Source organism: Nesoenas mayeri (genome assembly GCF_963082525.1).
Source record: "Nesoenas mayeri genome assembly, chromosome: 5".
Lineage (NCBI taxonomy): Eukaryota > Metazoa > Chordata > Aves > Columbiformes > Columbidae > Nesoenas > Nesoenas mayeri.
In genome coordinates, this window is record NC_137548.1 from 40,242,954 (window position 1) to 40,264,889 (window position 21,936).

The 21,936-nt window shown below is 39.3% G+C and overlaps 1 protein-coding gene across 1 annotated transcript; it reads left to right on the forward strand.

Moving 5' to 3' along the window:
- Nucleotides 1–278: 278 nt before the first annotated feature.
- On the forward strand, nt 279–21,644 carry LOC308040874 (cytosolic phospholipase A2 epsilon-like; the record flags this gene model as incomplete). Its single annotated transcript, XM_080345254.1, has 21 exons — nt 279–305; nt 607–690; nt 2,703–2,775; nt 3,604–3,740; nt 4,937–5,068; nt 8,112–8,152; nt 8,592–8,634; nt 9,385–9,448; nt 10,027–10,193; nt 10,314–10,406; nt 10,771–10,808; nt 11,919–12,054; nt 13,454–13,593; nt 15,185–15,407; nt 16,583–16,697; nt 16,843–16,980; nt 17,491–17,598; nt 18,034–18,225; nt 18,691–18,857; nt 19,723–19,903; nt 21,046–21,644. 21 exons carry the CDS (start codon nt 279–281, stop codon nt 21,282–21,284), a joined length of 2,538 nt encoding a protein of 845 aa, XP_080201380.1. The 3' UTR covers nt 21,285–21,644.
- Nucleotides 21,645–21,936: the final 292 nt, after the last annotated feature.

Below are 21,936 nucleotides of genomic sequence, written 5' to 3' on the forward strand. Positions count from 1 at the left end.
AAAATGTTTGATCCATTTCCTCCTTTTCCATAAATCACTGTTGTGCTTAAAAAAAAAAAAAAAGAAAAAAAGAAAAAAAAAAATCTTCATGTGGCAGAGAACAAGTTCCTAATTTGTGCTTTGGAAATCAGTGGGAGGTGGAGCTATGAGTCAATCTATAGAGCTTTTCTTCCCTGCCTCAGCTGGTTGGAAAATACCGTGGTCCAGGAGCACCTGCCAGCTGTGAGACATACAGACTAGACCATTATAGTGTTGCTTTTCATGAGACAGAGATACTAATGGGATCATCAGCCTGTTCACCTTTGGTAAGGGAAAGATCTATGGTGGGTGGGAGGATCTGTTTGGCTGCCTTGGTTGAGATTCATCAAAAGCAAATTCTCGGGGAATTTTGATCCTTAAATGTCAAATGGGTCTGTAATGGGCAAATGTATTAGTAAGAGCAGCAGACAGATGGTCTTGGTAAGATGGAGATGCATCCCATCAAGAAGAGGAGAACTGGTATGGCCCCTTGCTATTGCCATGATGACTCTGAGTAGAAACTGAAAACTAGGAGCTGTTGACTGCCAGGTTTCATTGCTGGTCCCTCTCTTGGCTCCTTGTCCCCAGGATCAGTTCATCCAAGCAAACCCACACAGGAAGACTGGAATTAGGACGAAGGATCATGAAAGACCTCACAGCGCTGAAGACAAGGTACTGTCTAGAGGGCAGCTTCTGGGTTGCAGGGAGAGGGCTGTGGGGCATGAACAATGGCTGTGCTACATGCAGTCTTCCATCAGCCTTTCCCATGTTTCCCTAAACTTAACTGTAATTATAAGAGGAGATATTTTTTAACCATTAGTCACAGGAGTATCGAACTCTGAACTTTTGGTTATGGATGCCACTAAAGCTGAGGATGAAAAGTTAATCATCTGTATTTGGGGTGAAAAGTTGAGCTTTCAGCAATTCCGATTATCTATTCTCTTCATTCTCTTTAGTTCCAGAAACACCACTTGCAACAATTCTGCCAAGGTTGATGGGTTTCTTCCAAACCTGGTGATTTTGTTCAAATGACACTTTCTGTGAGAAAACTATTTGGTTTGGAATTTTCCAGTGGGCTTTAAATAGCATCTGGCCTGGTGGCTTACTGCTTTTGAGGTGGTTAATCTGTTAGAAGACTGGCATAAAAAAATGAGAAGTATACCAGGAGGTCCTAAGGAGACAGTTTCTCAGAAATCATGATACTTCGAAGGTTTAGTTGCTCCTTTCAATTTAATTAATGGAGCTACTGCTTCTGTATGTAGTACTTTACTTCTGATGTTTTCAAGATTGTCTTGCCTTTCCTCTAACCAAGTATTGGGTTGGTGTAGCTGTGATGGGGAGGGGGAGGTAGAAAATAAAAAATAGAGTTGTCTAGCCTTCAAGATATTCCCCTGCAGAGACCTACACTATGGGAAGTCAATATATTGCTATCCATCAGTGCTTCTCCTTGGTAAATCAAGGAGATCAGCCTAGTATTCTTCCATGTGGACATATTTTCAAAATAATAATTAAAATAATTTATTCTTGCAAAAGTTCTGAACAAGCTAGGGTCTTCTGAATCAAATTTGGTGCATGTATGCACTCATGCAATTACAACTTTTATTCTGGCTTCTTTGATTTAACTACATAATCTAATGCACTGGCCATTTTACTCTCATGCTATCAGAAATGTAATTTAGTTTGTATTTGCAACTTTCCATTTTCTTACATAGTTCAGAGTTTTTTGATCGATGCTTTCTTCAGTTCTGATCTTCATCCAGCTCCTGGTTTGTGTACATATATCAGTTCTGTATGTTGTGCTAATGTGGTTTCATTTCAAATAATGCAGACCTTATCTATGGATGACAGGCTATCTTTAGTCAGACAGAGCCAAAAAAACTCCAAAACCACAGCTTCTTCTGCCTTACATCATATCAAATTTGTACTGGAATGCTAGATCTGCCTCATGGGGACATGTAAGAATGCTGACCCCAAGCCTTTGATTTCAGCCTTTCTCCTGCTGGTGAGACTGAAGAGCGCTGGGGTCTCATACTGGGCTTTTCACTTCTAAAAAAAGGGTCATTTATTTTGGTATGGTGCAGGATGTTATGGTGTTGTGTATCCCACAGCCACAATAGCCACTAGCAGTGATACCTTAATTGGGGCCTTATAAGATGGAGAGCTTCTGTTCTGTAATGTTATGTGGCAGATGGGCAGCCATCCTGCTGGAGGAAGGACATCCTGTGGCCTCCAAGCTGGCCCAGCGGGAAGTGCTCTGCTGTCAGCTGTTGCACTCAATCAGACTGAAGGAGCAAACTCTGTAGTTTGATTTGTAGTTGGATTTTACAAGGGAAATTATGTAATGACTTCTTTTGTGAAAAATACCTTGTGGTATTTTTGTACTACTCCCTGCATTGAAACTTAACCTCCAGAACCTAAATCATTAAAAACCCCTTAGTGTTAAACACAATTGGTTAGTAAAAAAAAAATCTGGAATATGACATTATATTGTATCACAATAATTTCTTCTTAGAAGTTGTCTCAAATAATTAAAGTGAAAACATACTCAGTGCATTAATATGAGAATGGCCTATGGTTACTTACTTTCTAGGTGTCTTCCTCTTTGCTATGCCATATGATAGGTGGTCTTAGTGCTGTCTGAGTTATTTGCTAATAATTAAGGTATTTTTCTCATTGTTCTGCAGTCAGAAGTGCCTCAGTTGTGCTGGCTTACTGTAAAAATCATAAGCATGAAAAATCTCCGCAAAGCAGATCTCTGTAAGTATCAATGATGGTGTGTTTACAGGTTAGCAAGGAAAGTCGCTGTCACCTGAATTTAATCCTCTTGTACACCTGCTGCTAGGATTACAGTAGTGTCTCAGTATTTTGGCTGAATAAGTTGTATTTGTTTTTGTTCAGACTTAATTAAAATAGGTTAGGAAAGAGTTAACAATAGAAAAGAAATAGAATAGAAATTCTGTGTTGGGAAAGAAATTATCCTTCCCTTTCCTGGTCACTCTGTGATATTTTTCATTCCTTAACTCTTCAGTGTCTCTATCCACAGGTTGCCCATTTCCATTCTGAAAGGGGCATCTTTGTGAAAAATAGAGGTAAAATTAGTGTTTGTATTGGGTGCTGCTGTGTTTGTCTCTTCATTGCTGTTTCACTGTGAATGACTTGTGCATTAGAACTAGGACGAGATTAAAAAAATCCCCCAAGCCAAATTATTATTATTTTTTTAAATAAAAAGTGGAAGTTTCAGGAAGTGAAGTCATGTATGAATTTACTTGGAGTCTGGCAAATATTTGAAAACAGAAGTAAAGAATGAGAAGAGACAGAATGTTTCAGTTCAGTGCTGTTGAAATTGAATATTCTGGGTTTTGTTACTAAAGAGTAGTAGTGGTTTAAAATGGACCTTTTTTTCTTTTTGGAATTGACATGAATTTACATAGAAAAGTTAAATAGCTCTAAATGTAGAATGTTTTCTTTGTGTCTAACGAAATATTTAAGGCACCTCATAAGTTAATATTTTTCCCCTGATTGGGCAAAAGTCATAATAAAAAAAGTATAGCTGTACCAATTCCATACATCTTTTTCTTAACACAGTGACCCTAACTGACTGCTACGTGAAGCTGTGGCTGCCAACAGCTTCACGTCAGGAAGCCCGCACAAGAACTGTACGTAACTGCAGAAACCCTGTCTGGAATGAAACCTTCCACTTCATGATCCAAAGTGAAGTAAAGGTAGGGTCTGTACTTGTGATAGTGGGCAGATGCTTTCTAAAGGAGACGTATTCACCTGCTGCATGCAGACTCTTTATGAGAGCCTTGAGGCTCACACAGAGGCTTGAACTCAGTTATGCAGAGGAACGGGATGGCAATGGAAAGGTGCAGAAAGCATCAGAGACAGCATGAGAGGAGCTATTTCCTACCAGAAAGTAAATATACAAGCCTGGGTATAGATTCTCTGGTGCCCTGAATGCTCTCTGTTATCTTTTAAGCACTATAACCCCAGGAACTGGATGGGAGGTTTTATAAATTCCTTAGAGTTTAAGTAATATTTTCTTATATGCAACCTTGAAGGCATTTTTGTTGTATGTTGCCATGGGCTTATAATATCTGCTTTATACTGTAACAATGACATTGTAAATTATGAGAGGTACCATAATTCAATGCTGTTTTTAAGAAAGAAAAAACCCCAGCTTTTAATACCAACCATTACATCACTAAACAGAAAGCCTGGTAGGCTATAAGAAATCAAACCCATGTCTGATATATAAACTTATAACAGAATCATACCCATCCCATAGTTTGAATTAGTGTAAACTGAAAAGATTATGGATCATCTGGCATAAAGTCAAGTGCAGGTGATACAAGATGTAGACAGGGAGTCAGTTTCCTTTGGCTTAATAGTAGTGCATGTTCTTGCACAACTGTGGCTAATCTGACCCCTGAGGAAATGCAAGGGAAAGCACAGCAATTTAAATTAAAAACTTTTAACAAGATTTAAAATGCTTTATCTTCCCTTTGTAAAGGGCTAAGGGTTTACCCTCTGTTACTTGCTGCTGATATGCTCTAATTTCTATAGATAGTAATTTTGAATCCACAGATGAAGGATCATGATAAAGAACAGGTGTAATCTCCACTCTGTCCAGTGCATATTAGCATCATGCATGTCACGCTGCCTTTCTTATGAACTCTTGCTCATTGCCAAATCTGATGATTTACCTCTGCTGGGGTTAGTCCCTGACTTTGCAGGCTGAGCATCAAGGACTGTGTATCTGAGCAGAGGTTTGCTGCAAACATCTGAGCTCCATGCCATCACAGGAATCTGTCTGCATTGAATGTGGTGGCTGTATGCTGACTCTTGCTAGACCTTCCTTTTGGGCTCAGTAGTCCCAGAATATGGCATTTGTATTCTTCTCTACATCTCTTCTCAGAACATCCTGGAGCTGACAGTCTGCGATGAGGACACTTTCACACCAGATGACCAGCTTTTGACTGTTCGCTTTGATGTAGCTAAAATCCAACCGGGAGAAAAAGTTCAACTGAATTTTAAGTTGAATCCGGAGGTGAGAAATGAAAATACGAGTGAAATTAAGTGAATACATAAAATAATACTTTGGATTAGATTTTTTTTTTTCCCAATTTACTGCCTATATTAAACTTTAGAGTTGCTTTTGCACACAATGACTTCATTAAAAGGACCTCATTAAAGCATAAAGTGAAATGCTTGGTGTTTAGGAGGGACCAGAAACAGTCACCCCCTGCTGCGATTGCAGTTAGATGCAAAATGGCTTCCCTAGTCTGAATTTTTTTTTTTGAGATCTCTAAAATGTCTTTTGAAAAAAACAGAGCAAGAGTCAAAAATGAAGAAGCTGATGGTTAGAGATCTTGTCACTGTTGTAGAGGACTGACAGGGTTGGGATGGGAACAAACCTTATCCCCTCTCTTGGCAGCTGCCCCAGCCCTTTGGCCATTAGCTCTCACAGGGGGTGCTTCCTGTCAGCTTCACCAGGGATTCTGTCCTATGCTTTCAGGTAATATGCTTAGTAACTGATTACATATTCTCATGAAAATATGAAAATATCTAAATTTTTTTTCTCTTTCTGGTAAATAACAACTTTTTTTTTTTTTTTTTTTTAATTAAAAACTCTCAGGAAGTCTGCTTGTGATCTTTTGTTACAGGATTACAAACTTCTTTTGGGGGGCTGAGCCAGCATAGAATGGATAAGGCTTGATGAATGAGAGTCTCCTCTTTTCTTCTAGGTCTATGTGTGGCCCAGGAGTCTTATTTACTGCATATGTCTCAAAGAATATTGTGTTTGGTTGTATTAAAGAGGGGATAAAGAGCTTCTTATGAAATGTTTAGTGGGTGAAGTTGCTGAGAGAACAGGTGGAGAAATCATACCATCTTTATGAGAGCAAAATATGTACTCAGATTACTTTCCCCAAAATACAACACCTTCTCTGTTTAGAGGCTGTGTAGTAGGAGACTTCAGGACCTTTTCACACTTCTGATGAGGGTGTGAGTTCACAGTTCTTAGGAACTCCAAGTGCTCTGTTCATTTCTAAACCACTGTGTCAGACAGGCTGTCCGGAAAATACTTTTGCCTGTTCTTTATATTACTATCACTTTGGAGAGTGTTTATTAATTACTCTTCTAGAAAGCAAATCCTTAACAAATATTTCAATATACTTGTTCCAGATGGCTGTAGCCTTCCTTAGGATAAACCTCATGTGACTGAGATCATTTGAGCTCTGATTCGAGCCATGAGTTTGCCCTGAGGCATTTGCAGAGTTGGCTTAACCCATTGGCTCAGCAAAGTGGAAGTTGGGGAGATAAGACAGGGTGAGCTGTGTCTCAGGAATGTCTTGGTCAAGCTGTATTTATTCGAATAATGACTCCTACCCAGGCCACCAATGAAGCATCACAGATTATGGTCTGTACATGGATTTTTACAGCACTTAGGGTTAATTTTTTTTTTAATTTGAAGTGACTTAGTAGTGGGACATTCAGTGTAACCTTAATAACAGACGGTATTACCACCTCTGCCCATAATGATTTCTTTCTTCTACCAAGGTATCTCAAAAGAGGGCTGAGGAGACTGGATGGATAATGTTGAGCATTAGGGTTTCTTCCTGCTGTTCCTCTTCCTCGCTGTGTGGTCTAACAAGCCTTTCCACTGTTTTGCTCCAGGTTTTTCACCCACAGAAATGTGAGTGGGACTTAATAGAAATATAATTTGTGTGAGTGCATGTACAGCAGCATAAGAAAGATGGGAACTCAAGGCAGGCACAATTAGACAGATGTTATGAGCTAGGGTCTCCTAAACATTGTTTGTGCTGTTCTTTGGACAAAGTTGGAACAGACTGTCAGTGAGTCTGGATAGTACAGCGTGGTCACAATCTGGTACTTGATAAAAGTCTGTCTTGCATCTCTATACAGTGACTGCTTTCTAAAATGCATCCATCAGCTTTCTGTTAACAACTGTTGCAACCACCTTAATTCTCATGAAACTGAGACTCTGGAGAAATAAGCAAGGAGAACCACCTGCTGCTGGGTGGCACGCCACAGATCAGAGAAGCCACTTGAGATGTCTCATTCACTGACAAGAACTACTAAATACAAAAATACACACTTTTCACCTTTACTGTAGTGATGATTTTACCTCGGCAGCTACATTATCAGAGTTTGCATGATTTCACAATCTCTTCACAAAGTTAAAGTATGCTGTGCAGTCAGACTGAAGGGTTGTTTGGCAGTAAAGGTTAGTTCTTCTCAATATGAATGCAAAAAATTACTGCCACTTGTAAGAAAGAGATTTATATCTTCCACTAATTAGTGTTTTCCTCCCTGTGGGTAGTATAAGAGATTTATCAGATATACGTTTTTGTATGGTATTTCCTGGATTGGCTGTGTCCCATACAGACTGATCGAGCAAATGGCTGCAGTAAAGTAATGCAGTTATTCATCCCCTCTTTTGTTGTTTGTGTGTTACTCTTGTCTTCTATTACTGTTCCATGCTCTTACACTTTCCCCCTTTTTTTTCACCTTGATTTGACCCTCCTGAGCTCTTTCCCTTATTCCCCTTCACAGCTTCAGAGCTTCAGTCTTCCCTTTTCTCTCTTCTTCCCTTCACTCTGGCAATTTTCATTTCCCAAGTTGGTTTCTTCTCTCACCTTTTTTTTTTTTTAAAATACTTAGTAACTATACCCTGTGGATTCTTTTGTTTTAACCCAGACATACTCACCACCTGGCTACATTTATTCTCGAGTATGTTGTCCTGCATCATTCGCTTCCCTTCCTCAGTATTCATTGACCCGTGTCTTATCCTACTAATAAATGAATAATGGGACCTTTACCCCCCGTTCCATGATACCTACTCTCCTCTTCCTTTTAGGCAGACAGTTGGTGTGTAAACAGTAGAGCAGTGGAGAGATATGAAACAAAAGGGTGGCCAAAGAAGGGTCTATCCATTTACATTATGATGCAGAGAGTGTGGACATAGCAAAACCTTGCAAAGGAGGGTTATACAAAATCATCAGAGCTCTAGCAAAGTAAAAAATTTATTCGTTCATTTTCCTTAAATGATAAATAAATCTTATTTTCAGAAACAGGAAGAACTAGAAGTGGAATTTCTACTGGAAAACATGTGAGTAAAGCCTAAATGTTACAGAATTTGACATCAGAAACTTTCACATTTTAGACTGTGATAATGCAACATGGGAGAAGTTGCTCCATGTATCTGTGCTCAGACATTCCATCTCAGCATCTTTCCCATGGTTGCTTTTCTCTCCTGAATCTGGTGAAATGCCTCCTTGAGTGACAGTCTCACTAGTTATAGCTAAGGGCGGATGTTTATTTTGTAATTCAGCCTAAAGACAGATGATGCTGATCAGAGGAGGTAAGAAACGGGGAGCGTCTCTAGGGTCTATGGGACTGTGGCCTGGTAGCAAGTGTGAAACTCAAGTGAAAGATGGAAGTGCTGATGGCACTTGGAAGCTAGAAAAACTGAGCTCAGAGATCTATTTGCATTTAAATGATTATTTTTCATAAATCCTTAAATAAGCCTTTTCCTTTTTGCTTTTCAGTCCAGGTGTATCTGAAAACATCATTACTAATGGCGTACTAGTGGTAATTGTTTAATTTTTTTTATACTTATGTTCTTACAGTAGGAAAGAACTGAGGGATGTAGTTGGAAGAACTATGCCTTTAGGCACAGACCTTACTCTTTTTCAGCTAAAGTACTGGTATGGATGTACTTTTTTGAATTTAGTCATGTTTGTTGTACATTCTGTGTTGGGAGAGACTTGGACCAGAGCTCTGCCACAATGGCGGTGAGCTGCTCACTAATGAAATGTCAGTAACAGGGAAACTTGGGAAGGGAGTGAATCCAATGTCAGTGCAGAGTTTCTTACCAAATGTCTACCTTGGAGCTGAAAGCTCTTATCACACCATTCCAAAGTACTGTACGATGCTCCTGTGCTGCTATGAAGCAATCTCTTGGGAAGTTTCAGCTTCATCCCAAAGGTATGAAAATACAGGCCCATGCATTCAGTTGTTCTGCAGAGTTGTAGATGCCCTTCAGCTCACTCCTCTGTAGACAGAAGTTAATGCATGGTCTAGATGGTGAGAAAAATGTATTGTGTTAACTGTTGAGGATTTAATGATATTTAAATATAATGGGACAGATGCCCAGCTATCTTAGCTCCATTGACCACAGTATTGTTTGCATGATTTCCACAAGCTGAGAATCAGCCTCTGCAATTTCTTCATATTCACAGGACATTGTGGCAAAGCCTGTATCTTTACAGGACCCCTAGATACCTGGTGAGGATCCTGAACTGTTTCCATGACCAGTATTTTATTGCTTATCTCTTCCAGTCTCGTGAAGTTTCCTGTTTGGAAGTAAAGGTCAATGATACAAAAATGAAGACTCCTTACACAAGTGAGGCTATTGATTTAAATAGTTTGTCACCGTTTTTTGTGCTATAGAAGCTGCAGCTGCATCTAGATAAAGACTTGATCCATTTTAGCATCCTCCATTTGCATCATGGTTGCTTGAGGATTGAGGCATTTACTGAATAATCTACTTACTAATAGTGAGAATCCTCTGGAGATGGCATGACTATGTAGCTTAAGGGAAACTGTGGAGGTGGCTGGGAGACTCAGAAACATCACTGCAGTGTGATGGAACAGAAATACCTGTCATGAGAACAGAAAGTAAAAGAGGGGAGACACAACTATCAGGAGTGGAAAGATGATGGTGGTAACTTGGGGCTGTGAACGCTCGTCCAACACATGCTCTCCGTCACTCGGCAGGGGAGAAGCTGCAAAGCTGCCCTGGCCTTTTGCTGCTTGTGCCATCTGTTTCTTGCTCACACTGATTATGGGAGAGGAAAACATTGTGGCCCAAATTAATGTTGACTGCACTGAGGCTGAAACTTTATTTGAGACATATTTATTTGTTATTTTTCAGGGCTAGATGCAGTTAACATTTCTCTGTGGTTTGCCCCTTGTTCTTAGGAAGAGAATTCACGTTTGCAGTGAAAGGATCCTATGAGGAAACCCAGGATGTTTGCATAGATCCTTGTTGCAGCCAGGGAGGCAGCAAAACCACCAAGTTCCACTACATCAAGCACAGTCAACCCAGACTGCACATGACTCTGCCAAAGGAGCATTTTTTCTGTGGTGTATGTTTTGCTTACGAGTGGTGATTACAGCTAAAGTAACTTTTGAGAGAAACTTGATGAATTAGCCTTTGTCTAGTAAATTTTACCCATTATAACAATTTTTTTCCCACTTTAATTCAGCATGGCTCAACTAGTAGAAAAATGGATGTACCTAGTCCCCTGGCTGTGCCTCTGCCTCCTCTGGACTTGAGAAAGGAAGTGACAGTGATGAGAGTGAGTAACCTTTGACAGCATTTGGAATTATTTCAACAAGCTATATATATGTGATATCTGGTCTGTTATTAACAATTTACTAGTGTAGTATATGCATGTTCAGGTCTGCATACACTTGAAAGTAAAGACAGATAGATAGATATAGATAGATATTCAGGGAAAAAGTAGTACAGGCGGAATTGCTGATTACTTTAGAAATATTTTAAAAGCAGGATCTAGTGGTGAGTGTGTGCAGAAGGCCTGAGAATAGACCAAAGATTTATCACTAGACTATATATCTGAATAATTGCTAATACTATAAACTTGCTTTTGCAAACTTTCAGTTCTATTTAAAATTTATGATATTTTCATTCTTGATTCTCAGGGTGAATCTTATGAGGTGTCTGTGAAGGAAGAAGATGGGTAAATCTTTTATTTCTTTTGAATTATTACTTAGGCCATCTCTTATCCTTTCCTAGTATCATCTTTAGACGGAAGGAAGGAAGTTACAGCTTAAACTAGCTAATTTCAGAACTAGAAATAAAAGTTGTAATTGGTTAAAGACGACTAAAATATGGGAAAGAGTTAATAAAATGATACATGCTTTTGAACTGGCCGGTAGGAGTTCAGCAGAGAATAGATGGTAGGTAGTAATGAAGTATAACCATTTACAATGTTTTCAACATGTAACGCATTTCTAACATGTTTCTAATACTGTTAATTACCATTTTATTGGTCCTCTGCAGGCTGTATTTCAATTAAACAAGTGGACAGTAAACTAGCTTGCTTGCAGTGATTTTCCAAAGGGCAACATTACCCCCCACTGAATAGTAAGCTACATTGCAAGCACTAATTTGCAGAGTGAGATGATAATCAGAGGTTTTACTGAATAGTAAACATGAGTCACAAAAGGGGCAAAATAATATTTTGGTTGAAAAAACCCTGAAACAGTAGCCCTGTGAAAATGTAAGTTATAGAACTAATGATGCACATGGTGATGTTCATAATCATGTACAGATACGAAGGGATCCACTTAAGAGGCATCTTCTGATTCAAGTATTTACAGCACAAGTTCTCAGCAAAGATAAGCCTTACAAGGTATTAGGGTCAGGTTAGGGTTTCATTTTGCCTAAAGTGTGTTAATTTTATGTAACTTCTTAGGCCCATCCTACTATTCAGGAAACATACACAGAGCAAGAGAACATGAAGAGGTGTCCAAATTTCAGAGCTCAGTGTGAAACAGCTTGAATTCCCTTATGTTTCTTGATTTTAATCAGCAGGGAATTTGATTCATTTTAACTTCCTCATGATTGCATGAAATAGTTCAGGACATGATTCTGGTCTAAAATCTCCACATGAAGGCAGAAGTATAGGGCTTGCAATATTCATATACCTTCTTTCATTTGCATAGAGGAAGGAAGTAACCTTCCTTTAAACTGGTTTATTGTTGTTGCTGTTTTTGCTTGATGTCTCAAGCTGTAGCTCTAGAAATTACTTGCAGGTAACATGTCTCATTCTGTTCTTATGCTCTAGTTGCAAGAATTTAGATTTGCGGTTGGGGTTTGATCTATGCGCAGAGGAGCAGGATTTCATCTGTAAAAGGAAGAAGGTGGTTGCAGCTGCTCTGAAAAATGTTCTTCAGCTAGATGAAGATCTGGAGGAGGATGAGGTATGTGGGACAGCATCTTGAGAACTTAAGGGATTCTGTCTCACTTTGAACAAAGTGGATATGATGTACTTGCGTGACTACCCATACAGCTCTTCCACATCTTCTAGACTAAAATGTGTAGGCCAGACTGTCACTTGCACCTAAAACCTTATCCAAGAACTTTTGGCAAAGAGGATAAAAGAGGAACTGTCAGGAGGTCACTTATAGCTCCTTTATTCTCTGCCAACCTCCAGTCTCACTCAGGGTCACCTGAAGGATGTATTAGTTGAGATGAATGTCTGTACAACCAAGCTGAGAGTTTGACAACTCTCTCCTTCTCTACTGCACAAGGCTTAGAGGGGAAGTCTGTGATTGTCCCTTAGCACACTGGTGCAACAACATGTGTCTTGTGTGTTTTTAAATGTGTTACCTCTTGCTTTCTCCTCTCCTGGGGATCCCTGGACTCAAAGGTAGCTGCTTTGTTACTGGATGACAGTAATCTCCTACGGATCTGTGGTGCTTGGAGCAAGAGTCAAGGAGACACCCCTCTGCAATTGGGACAATATGCTTGTATGGGATTTCCTCCACTGCTCTGTTTGACTCCCAGCACACCCATCACATGATGCTGTGTGCAGGACAGCATTTGTCAACAAAGTTCTCATAAACTTAAATAACAAGTAGAATATGACTTGTTATTATTAAATGAGAATAGAGTGTTCCATTAATTAAAAAACAAAACTCCCAAAGTAGATGGTAAAATGCAATGAAGACAAGATTAAAGTTAATGGCAAGATATGTTCCTAAAACGGAATAAATATGTTGTCTCAGTTTTTGTTAAGGGCTACCTATGGGGCAAAGGGAGGATGGCTAACACAATTGCTGTATCCCTGAGAAAAGGCCAAATTGCATATAGCATTGATGTCAGGGAAGGGGGAGGTAATCTAGGTGACAAAGAGAATGTTAAAATAGATCTATAAAGCTTGGCACCATCTGCCTGGAGAATAGTAACTGTTGTATTTAAATTTAGAAGAAAAATAAAATTATGCAGACAGCTTTTGCTCTGCTCTTCTGAACTCAGTTTTACTCAGGATTTTAAAGTGTGTTTTGAGGGAAAGAAGCAAGAAAAATGAAAAACATCCAGAAAATACTCTTTGTAAATCTGAGGACAGATTATGTCATACAAGAGCCATGCTTACAGCTTCTGATTTACCAAAGCATCACAGATCAGGAAGATGCTTTCAGCATTTGTTAAGTCCCACTAGAGTTTATCCAACCCAAACACACACCTAAGCACTGCAATGATGAGAGTGAATTGAGTCCAAACCTACATGAATCAGGGTGTTTCTGTTACTTTTTCTGCATACCTATCACTTCTCTATTTCATCTGGTAATGAACAACTCGGTGCCTTTGTGTGTTGAGCAGGTGCCAGTGGTTGCAGTCATGACCACAGGAGGGGGAATACGGTCTGTGACATCTCTGTTTGGCAGTCTTCTGGGTCTCCAGGAGTTAGGTGTTTTGGACTGTGTCTCATACATCAGTGGTTTATCTGCCACAACATGGTAAGGAGAGTTGGGCTTGTGCTTGCTGTTTGTGTTAGCAGACTGATAACCTGGTGAAGCATATTGCCTTGCTGACTTATTTCATCCAGCATGATGCTGAGACTCAAGCCTTGGGCTTCCTTTTGCTGCTCACCCATTTCATGACATCACTCAGTCTGGTAGCTCTTATCTACCCCAACTATATGAGACAAATTGAATGAAAACTACTGTATTTCTATAACTGCACAGAAATGAAAAGAGCACAAGTCAGGATGGTTTACCAGTATCTCCCTGCACTTCAGCATAGTTGACAAACACACCCACAGCTGTTCAGTAGCTCAGATATGTTCCTTTCTGCTATGTCATAAGTTTCAAGTTCCCCTGGAGGCTGGACTTGTTTCTGTCATAAATGTGGTGCCTGACACACAGCACGGAGGGGAAATGTGTATTTTTTGATGAAAAATCTGTATGACTTGGTTCCATTTGTCCTTTTCCAGAGTTACCTGGCAGAAATTATTCTTATGTTAATTAGGGGGTAGAGGTGCTCCAGTGTTTCCTTTTGAATGGAAAGTCCTTCATGGCTATGAATGAGGGACTAAACAGGACCTGATAGGCCAAAAAGCTGGCATTTTCTTGGTAATGTCAGAAATGGGGATTACTTTCTGGGGGAGAAGTAAACCTTTTGATTGCCAGTGTAGACAAATCAGATGTTAATCATGAGGCAGAGAAGATGCTGCCTGAAACAATGCAGCTGGAGACATGGGGAACTGAATCTCTGAAAGGACACAGACCTGACTCCCAAGCATGCTTGAGAGCAATGAGGAAATGAATGTAGGGAAATACTGTTTTCCCTTCCTTTGTATATCTCTTGGGTTATCTAATTGTGAGTAACACTTCAGAAATCATCTTGTAATACGTTTGTCGGACTTAACTCTTGCAGCTCCGAAAAGGAGAATTTAAACAAAAAGCCCTGAGAAACACAGAGTGTCACACACACAATGTTGACTTTCTTGCATGACTTGCAGGGGGCTAGGACTTTACAATGTTTTGCTTCTGGAGGGCAGCTCTAAAAAGAGATATGAAGCAGAACTAGAATCAGCAGGGTGGGGATGAAAAGGGATGAGTCGATTCTACCTGAACTCTGGAAACTGGAATCTCAAGCAGAACGGCTCTGTCTGTGTGTGCCAAGGGTCTGAGGTGACTTGTTTGCTGCATGCCCAAGGAGAGGAGCTCTCGCACTTATCCAGAGCAATGTTTGCTGCTAAACTCCCGCTTAATGCTTCATACAGCTTCTAAAACTGGCCTCAAACAGAAACTGTGGCTTGAACCTGGACAATCAAAGGGTAATTCTAGTAAAAACTTAAGTTAGGGATGTTCCTTTATTACTCTCTTGATTCTGAGCAGAAACAAACTAGGATTATTCTGAATGTTTCCCTGCAGCAAAAAATATAGTTGTATAGTCTAAATTCTGCCAGAGCTTTAAACTGGTCTTCCAAGGTAAAAGTTGGAGGGTGAGAGCCTCATGTAACCTGAAACAAAATGCTTATATGTGATATAATCCCATGAGTTTTCATGTACCAGTGACAAACCACACTATGTGTCTTTTTCCCAGGACCATGGCAAAGTTATATGAAGATGCAAACTGGTCACAGAAGGATCTCAGAGACCCAATTTGTGATATCAGGAAAAATGTGGCCAAGAGCAAGCTGCAGTGTTTCTCATTGGATCATATGAAATACTATGAGGAGGAGCTATGTGAAAGGAAGGAAGAGGGGCACAAGCTGTCCTTTGCAGATTTCTGGGGACTCTTCATTGACAGTATGCTACATGAACAGGTATTATAGATCCATCCCTTATTCCAGAGAATTTCTAACTTTTCATGTCTGAATTTCTAGAGTCAGATACAGGAAAGGCTGTCAAAACTTCAGAGACATTTGTCTTTGCTTTGGCTTTTTAGAAGAAAAATAAAATGATAAACCTAAAATATAAGCATCTAGGGGAAATGTCTGAGCATCTAGAGAGTCAAGCTGTTAATAAAACTGATTTTCCATCTTTAATTTGAGATCAAATGAGCATTCTAGTAACATATAGAGGAGAGGTGGCTCTGATAGACCTAAGGTCAGGCATAGCAATATATAGCCATAGCAGCAAAAAAAAAAAGCTGTATTAAGAAGGTCAAGGAACTACTGGAGGGAGTCCAGCAGCAGACTATGAAGATGATTAGGGGTCTGGAGCATTTTTCTTATGAGGATAGACTGAGAGAGCTGCGTCTGTTCAGCCTGGAGAAGAGAAGGCTGAGATAGGGCATCTTATCAATGCTTATAAATACCTAAAGGGTGGACATCAAGAGTCCAGACCAGACTTTTTTCAGTGGTGCCCAATGATAGGATAAGGGGCAATGGGCACAAACTGAAGCATAGGAGGTTCCAACTGAATATGAGGAAAAGCTTCTTTACTTTGAGGGCACCAGAGCACTGGAACAGGCTCCCCAGAGAAGTTGTGGAGTCTCCTTCTCTAGAAACATTCAAAACCTGCCTGGATGTGTTCCTGTGCGATCTGGTCTGGGTGAACCTGCTTTAAGCAGGTGGGTTGGACTAGATGATCTCCAGAGGTCCCTTCCAACCCCAGCTGTTCTGTGATTCTGGATTGCATAAAATGGGCCTTGGCTGACTTCGATCTGCAGCATCTTCAAGTTAGCTAAGTCACAGAGTCACAGAATATCTTTATCCTACTTTAAAGCAAGTCATATCCCAGTGGCTGCACAAACAAATTTCTCACATTTTTGTTCCATCCTCTATTCCAAAATTTCTGGAAGCATTAGTGATAATAATTTGTCAAGATTGATGACAGAGAACACATGAACATATTTGTGTGGTCAAACAACCAAAGTACACAGCACAAAATCTGCTGAGCTTTAGGAGATGTTTCATTGATAGTCCATGCTTAGATACTGTATTTAGTCCATGCATCATGTTGATCTTTTGCAATGACTTCTGTTCTTTATAAATAGGGAACTACTCACAAACTCTCTGATCAGCAACTGGCAGTAGATCAGGGGCAGAATCCTCTGCCCATATATCTGTCCCTCAATGTCAAGGATGACTTTAGCACTTCGGATTTTAAAGGTAATGTTTATTATACACAATCATAGAAATCCTCACAGTCTCTTTCAGCTGTTAAGATTCCTGCCCAGCTTTTGATTCTCTAAGCTGTTACTTTTAGCTGTGTTCAGGTGGCTGCAATAAGTCCTTCTTGATGCCTCATTTGCAGAGTGGGTGGAGTTCACACCTTATGAGGTGGGTTTCCTGAAATATGGAGCCTTTGTTCATTCAGAGGATTTTGGGAGTGAGTTCTTCATGGGTCACCTGATGAAGAAGATCCCAGAGTCTCACATCTGCTTCTTGGAAGGTGATTTACTATCTTGGAAAAAAACTCACTTTCATAACCAAATAGTTGGCTACACAGAGTTCACATCTAATAACTATTGGTCTGCCAGTAGCAATACTAGTACTACAGATAATGTGTCTGATGAAATTTAAATGTCAAATGAACCATCCAAAAGTTACAAAAGAGGAAGAAAATTCCTGAGATAAATGTAATTGATTTGTTGAACTACTTAGGTTAGACCAAAACAGAACGCACACATTAGGACTGATCTTCTGAAGTATCTAAAATCACAGTCTGATTTTTTTAAACAGCCAAGTTTCTAAAATTACCTAGTCATAAGCAAGACATTATGTAGAATGGCACGGGATTTGATATTCATACTATAATTCATAACATTTTATAACTTAAACAATGCAAATTTGAATGACTGGAGATTGAATTCAAGTATGTTGACCTAGCTGTGCTCTAGAAATTCAAAGTAACACTAAGTATGCTTTTTTTTTTTTTCTTTTTTTTTTTTAAACTTTCAAGGAACATGGGGTAATATATTTTCCCAGAGTTTTATGGATGCTGTCTACCTCTCTGGTCATTCAGAGGACTTCTGGCACAGATGGACCCGAGACACTGCACTTGACATTGGTTAGTTTTTTGGATTACTTTTCACTTGCATCTTGTCTTCACACCTGTCTGAAATGTGGAATTTGGTAAAGGTTTTGTGTCTTGTTTCTGGATTAGAGGACACCAAGCCTTTGTGAATGAAGGTAAAACACAAGAGAAATAGTTTTGCTGGAAAATAAGAAAAAACATTATGCTGCTCATGGTGTCATATCCCTGGGAGTTTTGTTAGTCACAAGAAGGTTACCATGAGTCCTTTGGGGAGGGAGAGGCCAGATGTGGAACAACAAGGTGATGCTGTGACACTGAAACCCACCTCTGCCCAGAACCATCTGCAAGATAGTGTATGTACTCCATCACAGATGGTGGTTTGGCTGCTCAGTCCCTCTTTCCTTGTTAGTATTAGAGAAGCACTCTAAACAAACGCGAACATATACCCTCTTCTCATTCTTCCTACAGAAGAACACCCTGCTCTGCCCAAGAAGCCTCATGAGCAGACAACTTCCTTATCCACACCTAAAGGTTTCCTTTCCAATGCTCTTCGAGAAATGATGACTGGACGACCTGTGGTTTCAACTTACCATAATTTCCTCAAGGGCTTGCAGCTACATAACAAGTATTTAGAGAATGAGAGATTTTGCATGTGGAAAGGTAATAGTTAATTTTTTAAATGCATCTTTGAAGGTGATTTGAACTTTGAAACTTGCTGAGGACAAATATTTGATGTTTTAGCATAAAGGCAAAGTTTGATTAATACTATTTGATTAATATGACTGTGGAATTGGTTTTGCTGATGCCCAAATGATTTACTGCTGGTCTTATTTCTGTCTTGGAGAAGCCGCAGCAGACTTGCTTGAATTCTGTTCTTAGGAATTACACACAAGAATGACTTACAGCTCCTACTGAAGCTAAATAGCCACAAATTTACACCAGCAGATCTTACTGATCTCAGGGTTGAGATACTTGTCAAAGACAAATATTTAACTGTGGGCTTTGTGTCAAAGACAAATACCAGTGTGGGCTGTTTCTTGTTTCTATCCTTGTTGTGCTAATTTGGGAAAAAAATGGACTTACTCCTGCAGTAATTAATTGATAATATACGATTTTGACTTTCAGACACTGTGCTTGATTCTTCTCCCAACCAGCTGAATGAAACGGGTGATTACCTCAAGCTGGTAGATACAGCTTTCTTCATCAATACCAGCTGCCCACCCATTTTGAGGCCAGAAAGGAAAGTGGATGTCATTTTGCATTTAAATTACAGCGGAGGATCACAGACTCTGGTATGTTTTGAAGTAGTGATGTTTTGAAATACTGATTCTTTATCTGTATGATTCCAGCAGCTGAATTACCACATTTCTCCTCTTCTTCCCCCCTGACTCTCCCAAAACAGTCTGTGTTTTTTTAAGTTAAATGATCATATCATAGATACTGTTCAACACTGTGACCATAATGTCACTGTCTTTCTGGGGGCTATTTTCAGTAGCTTTCTGGGGACACACACAGACACATAGAAGATTACCTATTCTGTGTATCTGTGCAGATTTGTCGTTGTGGTATCAAGTTCCTCAATAGTTAGTTAACTAACTTTTACAATGTAATTAGTTAAAATATATTTTTACTATTTTTGAACGAAAATGTGAAGTTTTTCTTTTAGGTTTGACTCTTGGTGTTTGCATAAGTTTCAGTCAGGTTTTTGTTTTACTGTGTTTGAAGAATCATCGATGGGTGTATGTGATTGAAATTTATGTAATTGATTTGTAGGAGGACATGAAGACATTGATTGTTAGAGGTAGTGAATGCAAACATAAAAGAACCATTGATCTGAGATACCACGTGTAATCAAAATTTCCTTATACAAATCCTTTACAGTTCCCACTAAATCACAACAACGATCTGAATTTCATGTGAAATTCACAAAATAGTAATCTTGGTTTAAAAACATGCAGGGTCAGCAAATCAGCCAAATTTCTGTTACCCAGGATATATTAAAATCAAGAGGGTATGCTTGTTCTAGTCCATAGTTAGCCCTATTTGTAAACATATAAATCAATCTCAGATTGCCTAGCACAGCAAAATATCAGTAATGGGGCTTGGTAACCTTATTTCAACCTATCTTTGTGTTGCAACTTTCCTCTGTTGAACCAGCCACTGGACAAGTTCTCGGAGTACTGTTTGGAGCAGGGGATCCCATTCCCTAGCACAAAGATGAGCCAGGAGGACCGGGAACACCTGAAGGAATGCTATGTGTTTGAGGACAGCTCAGAGGCACCAGTCTTGGTCTATTTCCCGCTGGTGTGTGATACCTTCAAAAAATACAAGGCACCGAGTAAGTCAACAGCATTAACCAATCATTTTTTGAGGTTGTCATGTCCAGTTTATCACATTTAATCAACTCCTTTTCTGAAACAAGAGGCTGTCAAGCTTCTCAGTTGGCTGAGTTATCATATTCTCAGTCCTGTTGTGATGAATATAGTGTTGGTCAACTAATCAGAGATTGAATTTAAGAGTGTCAAAATCAAATGCAAGAATAGCTGTAGCTTGAGGCAAAACCCATTATCTGGCATCTGGGACAGGAGACAGCTAGTAAGTTACATCCACTGGTAACAAACACTGTCACTTAATGGTCTTGTAATGAGATACTGTGTTTACTTTGTTAATAAAGCCAGATCCTCTTGTACGTTCACATGAAAAAAACTGAGAATAGAAGGTGCTGAAAGCATATAATGAGGAAAGGATTTTCCAGGATAACAAGCTGCTCTGATATCTGTCATTTTCAAAAAGTTGCTGGGTTATTTACTCTAGTTCAGCAACAGAACATGTAATCATCTCTCCAGAAAAATTACTTGTCAAATTCAGTTTCAGTTTACAGATACTTTTCCATGTACCAACTTTAATTTTCTTGTTGCCAGTTTGGTATGGTGTCCATACTAAATTAGTATGGAATTCTTGGATCCAGGAAGCCTTCCTCAAAAACTGAACTGTATGAGCTTGTTGGAAAAGACCTCGTGTAGTTCATCATCTTCTTATTTGTCCTATTGCATGTGCTTAAAATACCAGCCACCTGAGAGGTAGAATTCCCAATTCAGGAGCTTCTTGGTGTAATTTGCTACCAGTTGGTAGATAAGAAGATCTGATAGCAGTACCCCATGGAAAAGTTAAAAATACAGAATTCTAGATCTGCAGAAGTGAGGTATTCTTGTGTAAAACTTGAATTTAGAAGGGAAAGCATTTTGTACAGAAAATGTGTTCTGCCAGTCAATTCTGGATCAGCTGTGACTGTAGTCAAGCAGCAAAGTACTGGATTTTATTAGTGCAGCGGGTGTATTGTCTATACAGTAATTAAATCTTGAACCATTTTCCTAAGGGAATTCAGTTTCTTGTGACTGTTACTGTGTATTTTACGTTATCTGGTAGAAGTCTTCCCTCTCAGTAACACTGCTCTGCTGAACTTTGCTGTTTTTACTTCAGATGTGGAGCGTAGTCACACAGAGATGAAGCAGGGACGAGTAGATGTGTCCAACCCTATTGCTCCCTATGGTACTGGTCTGCTTACATATACTGAAGAGAATTTCAACAAATTGCTGAACCTGTGCAACTACAACATCCTGAATAATAAAGATTTAATTCTTCAGGCTTTGCGAACTGCTGTGGAACGAAGGAAGCGATTTAAAAACTGTTCGGCACCTCAGTCATCAAAACTTTCTTAAAGTATATTTTAACAAATCTTATCAGAAGGAGAAATACAAATGTTTTGGTAATGGATTAACAAATATTCAGAGAACATGAATCCATACAGAATAAACACACGTTAGCTGGTTAAAAAAAAAAATAAAAAAATTCAAGTCTAATGCTGGTTGTCACATTAAAGATTAAAGTCAATGGCAAATCATGATTACTTTAAAAAATTCTCTCCACTGTTTTAGGGAATGGAAAGGCACTCACAGAACTACAGGGGGACCTATCTGCATATACAGCCATATAAGAATGACATTTCAACCTCAAATGTTCATGCCAGATTTGGGTACAAATCTTGGTAGTATGTGGTCTTTAAAGCAGAGATTAAGCAAAGCCTCACCTTGTTTGCAGATCTCTGCTCATGACAGTAAGGAGTCAACCAGATACCAAAAATTTTTACACCTGGAAAAGGAAGTCTAATAATTGAAGCACTGCACATAATATTGTCTGTTTTCTCAGTATTCATCTATTAGGTAGAAGTCTAACCTCCAGTGGCCTTACCTGTTTGGCTGTCATTGCACTGAGTTTTCATTGTTGATGGACCATCCCACAGTGATCACCATATAATAGGCTGATTTTTCTGTCAGCTGTCTGATAAATATCATCTGGTTGCATCCATTTTTG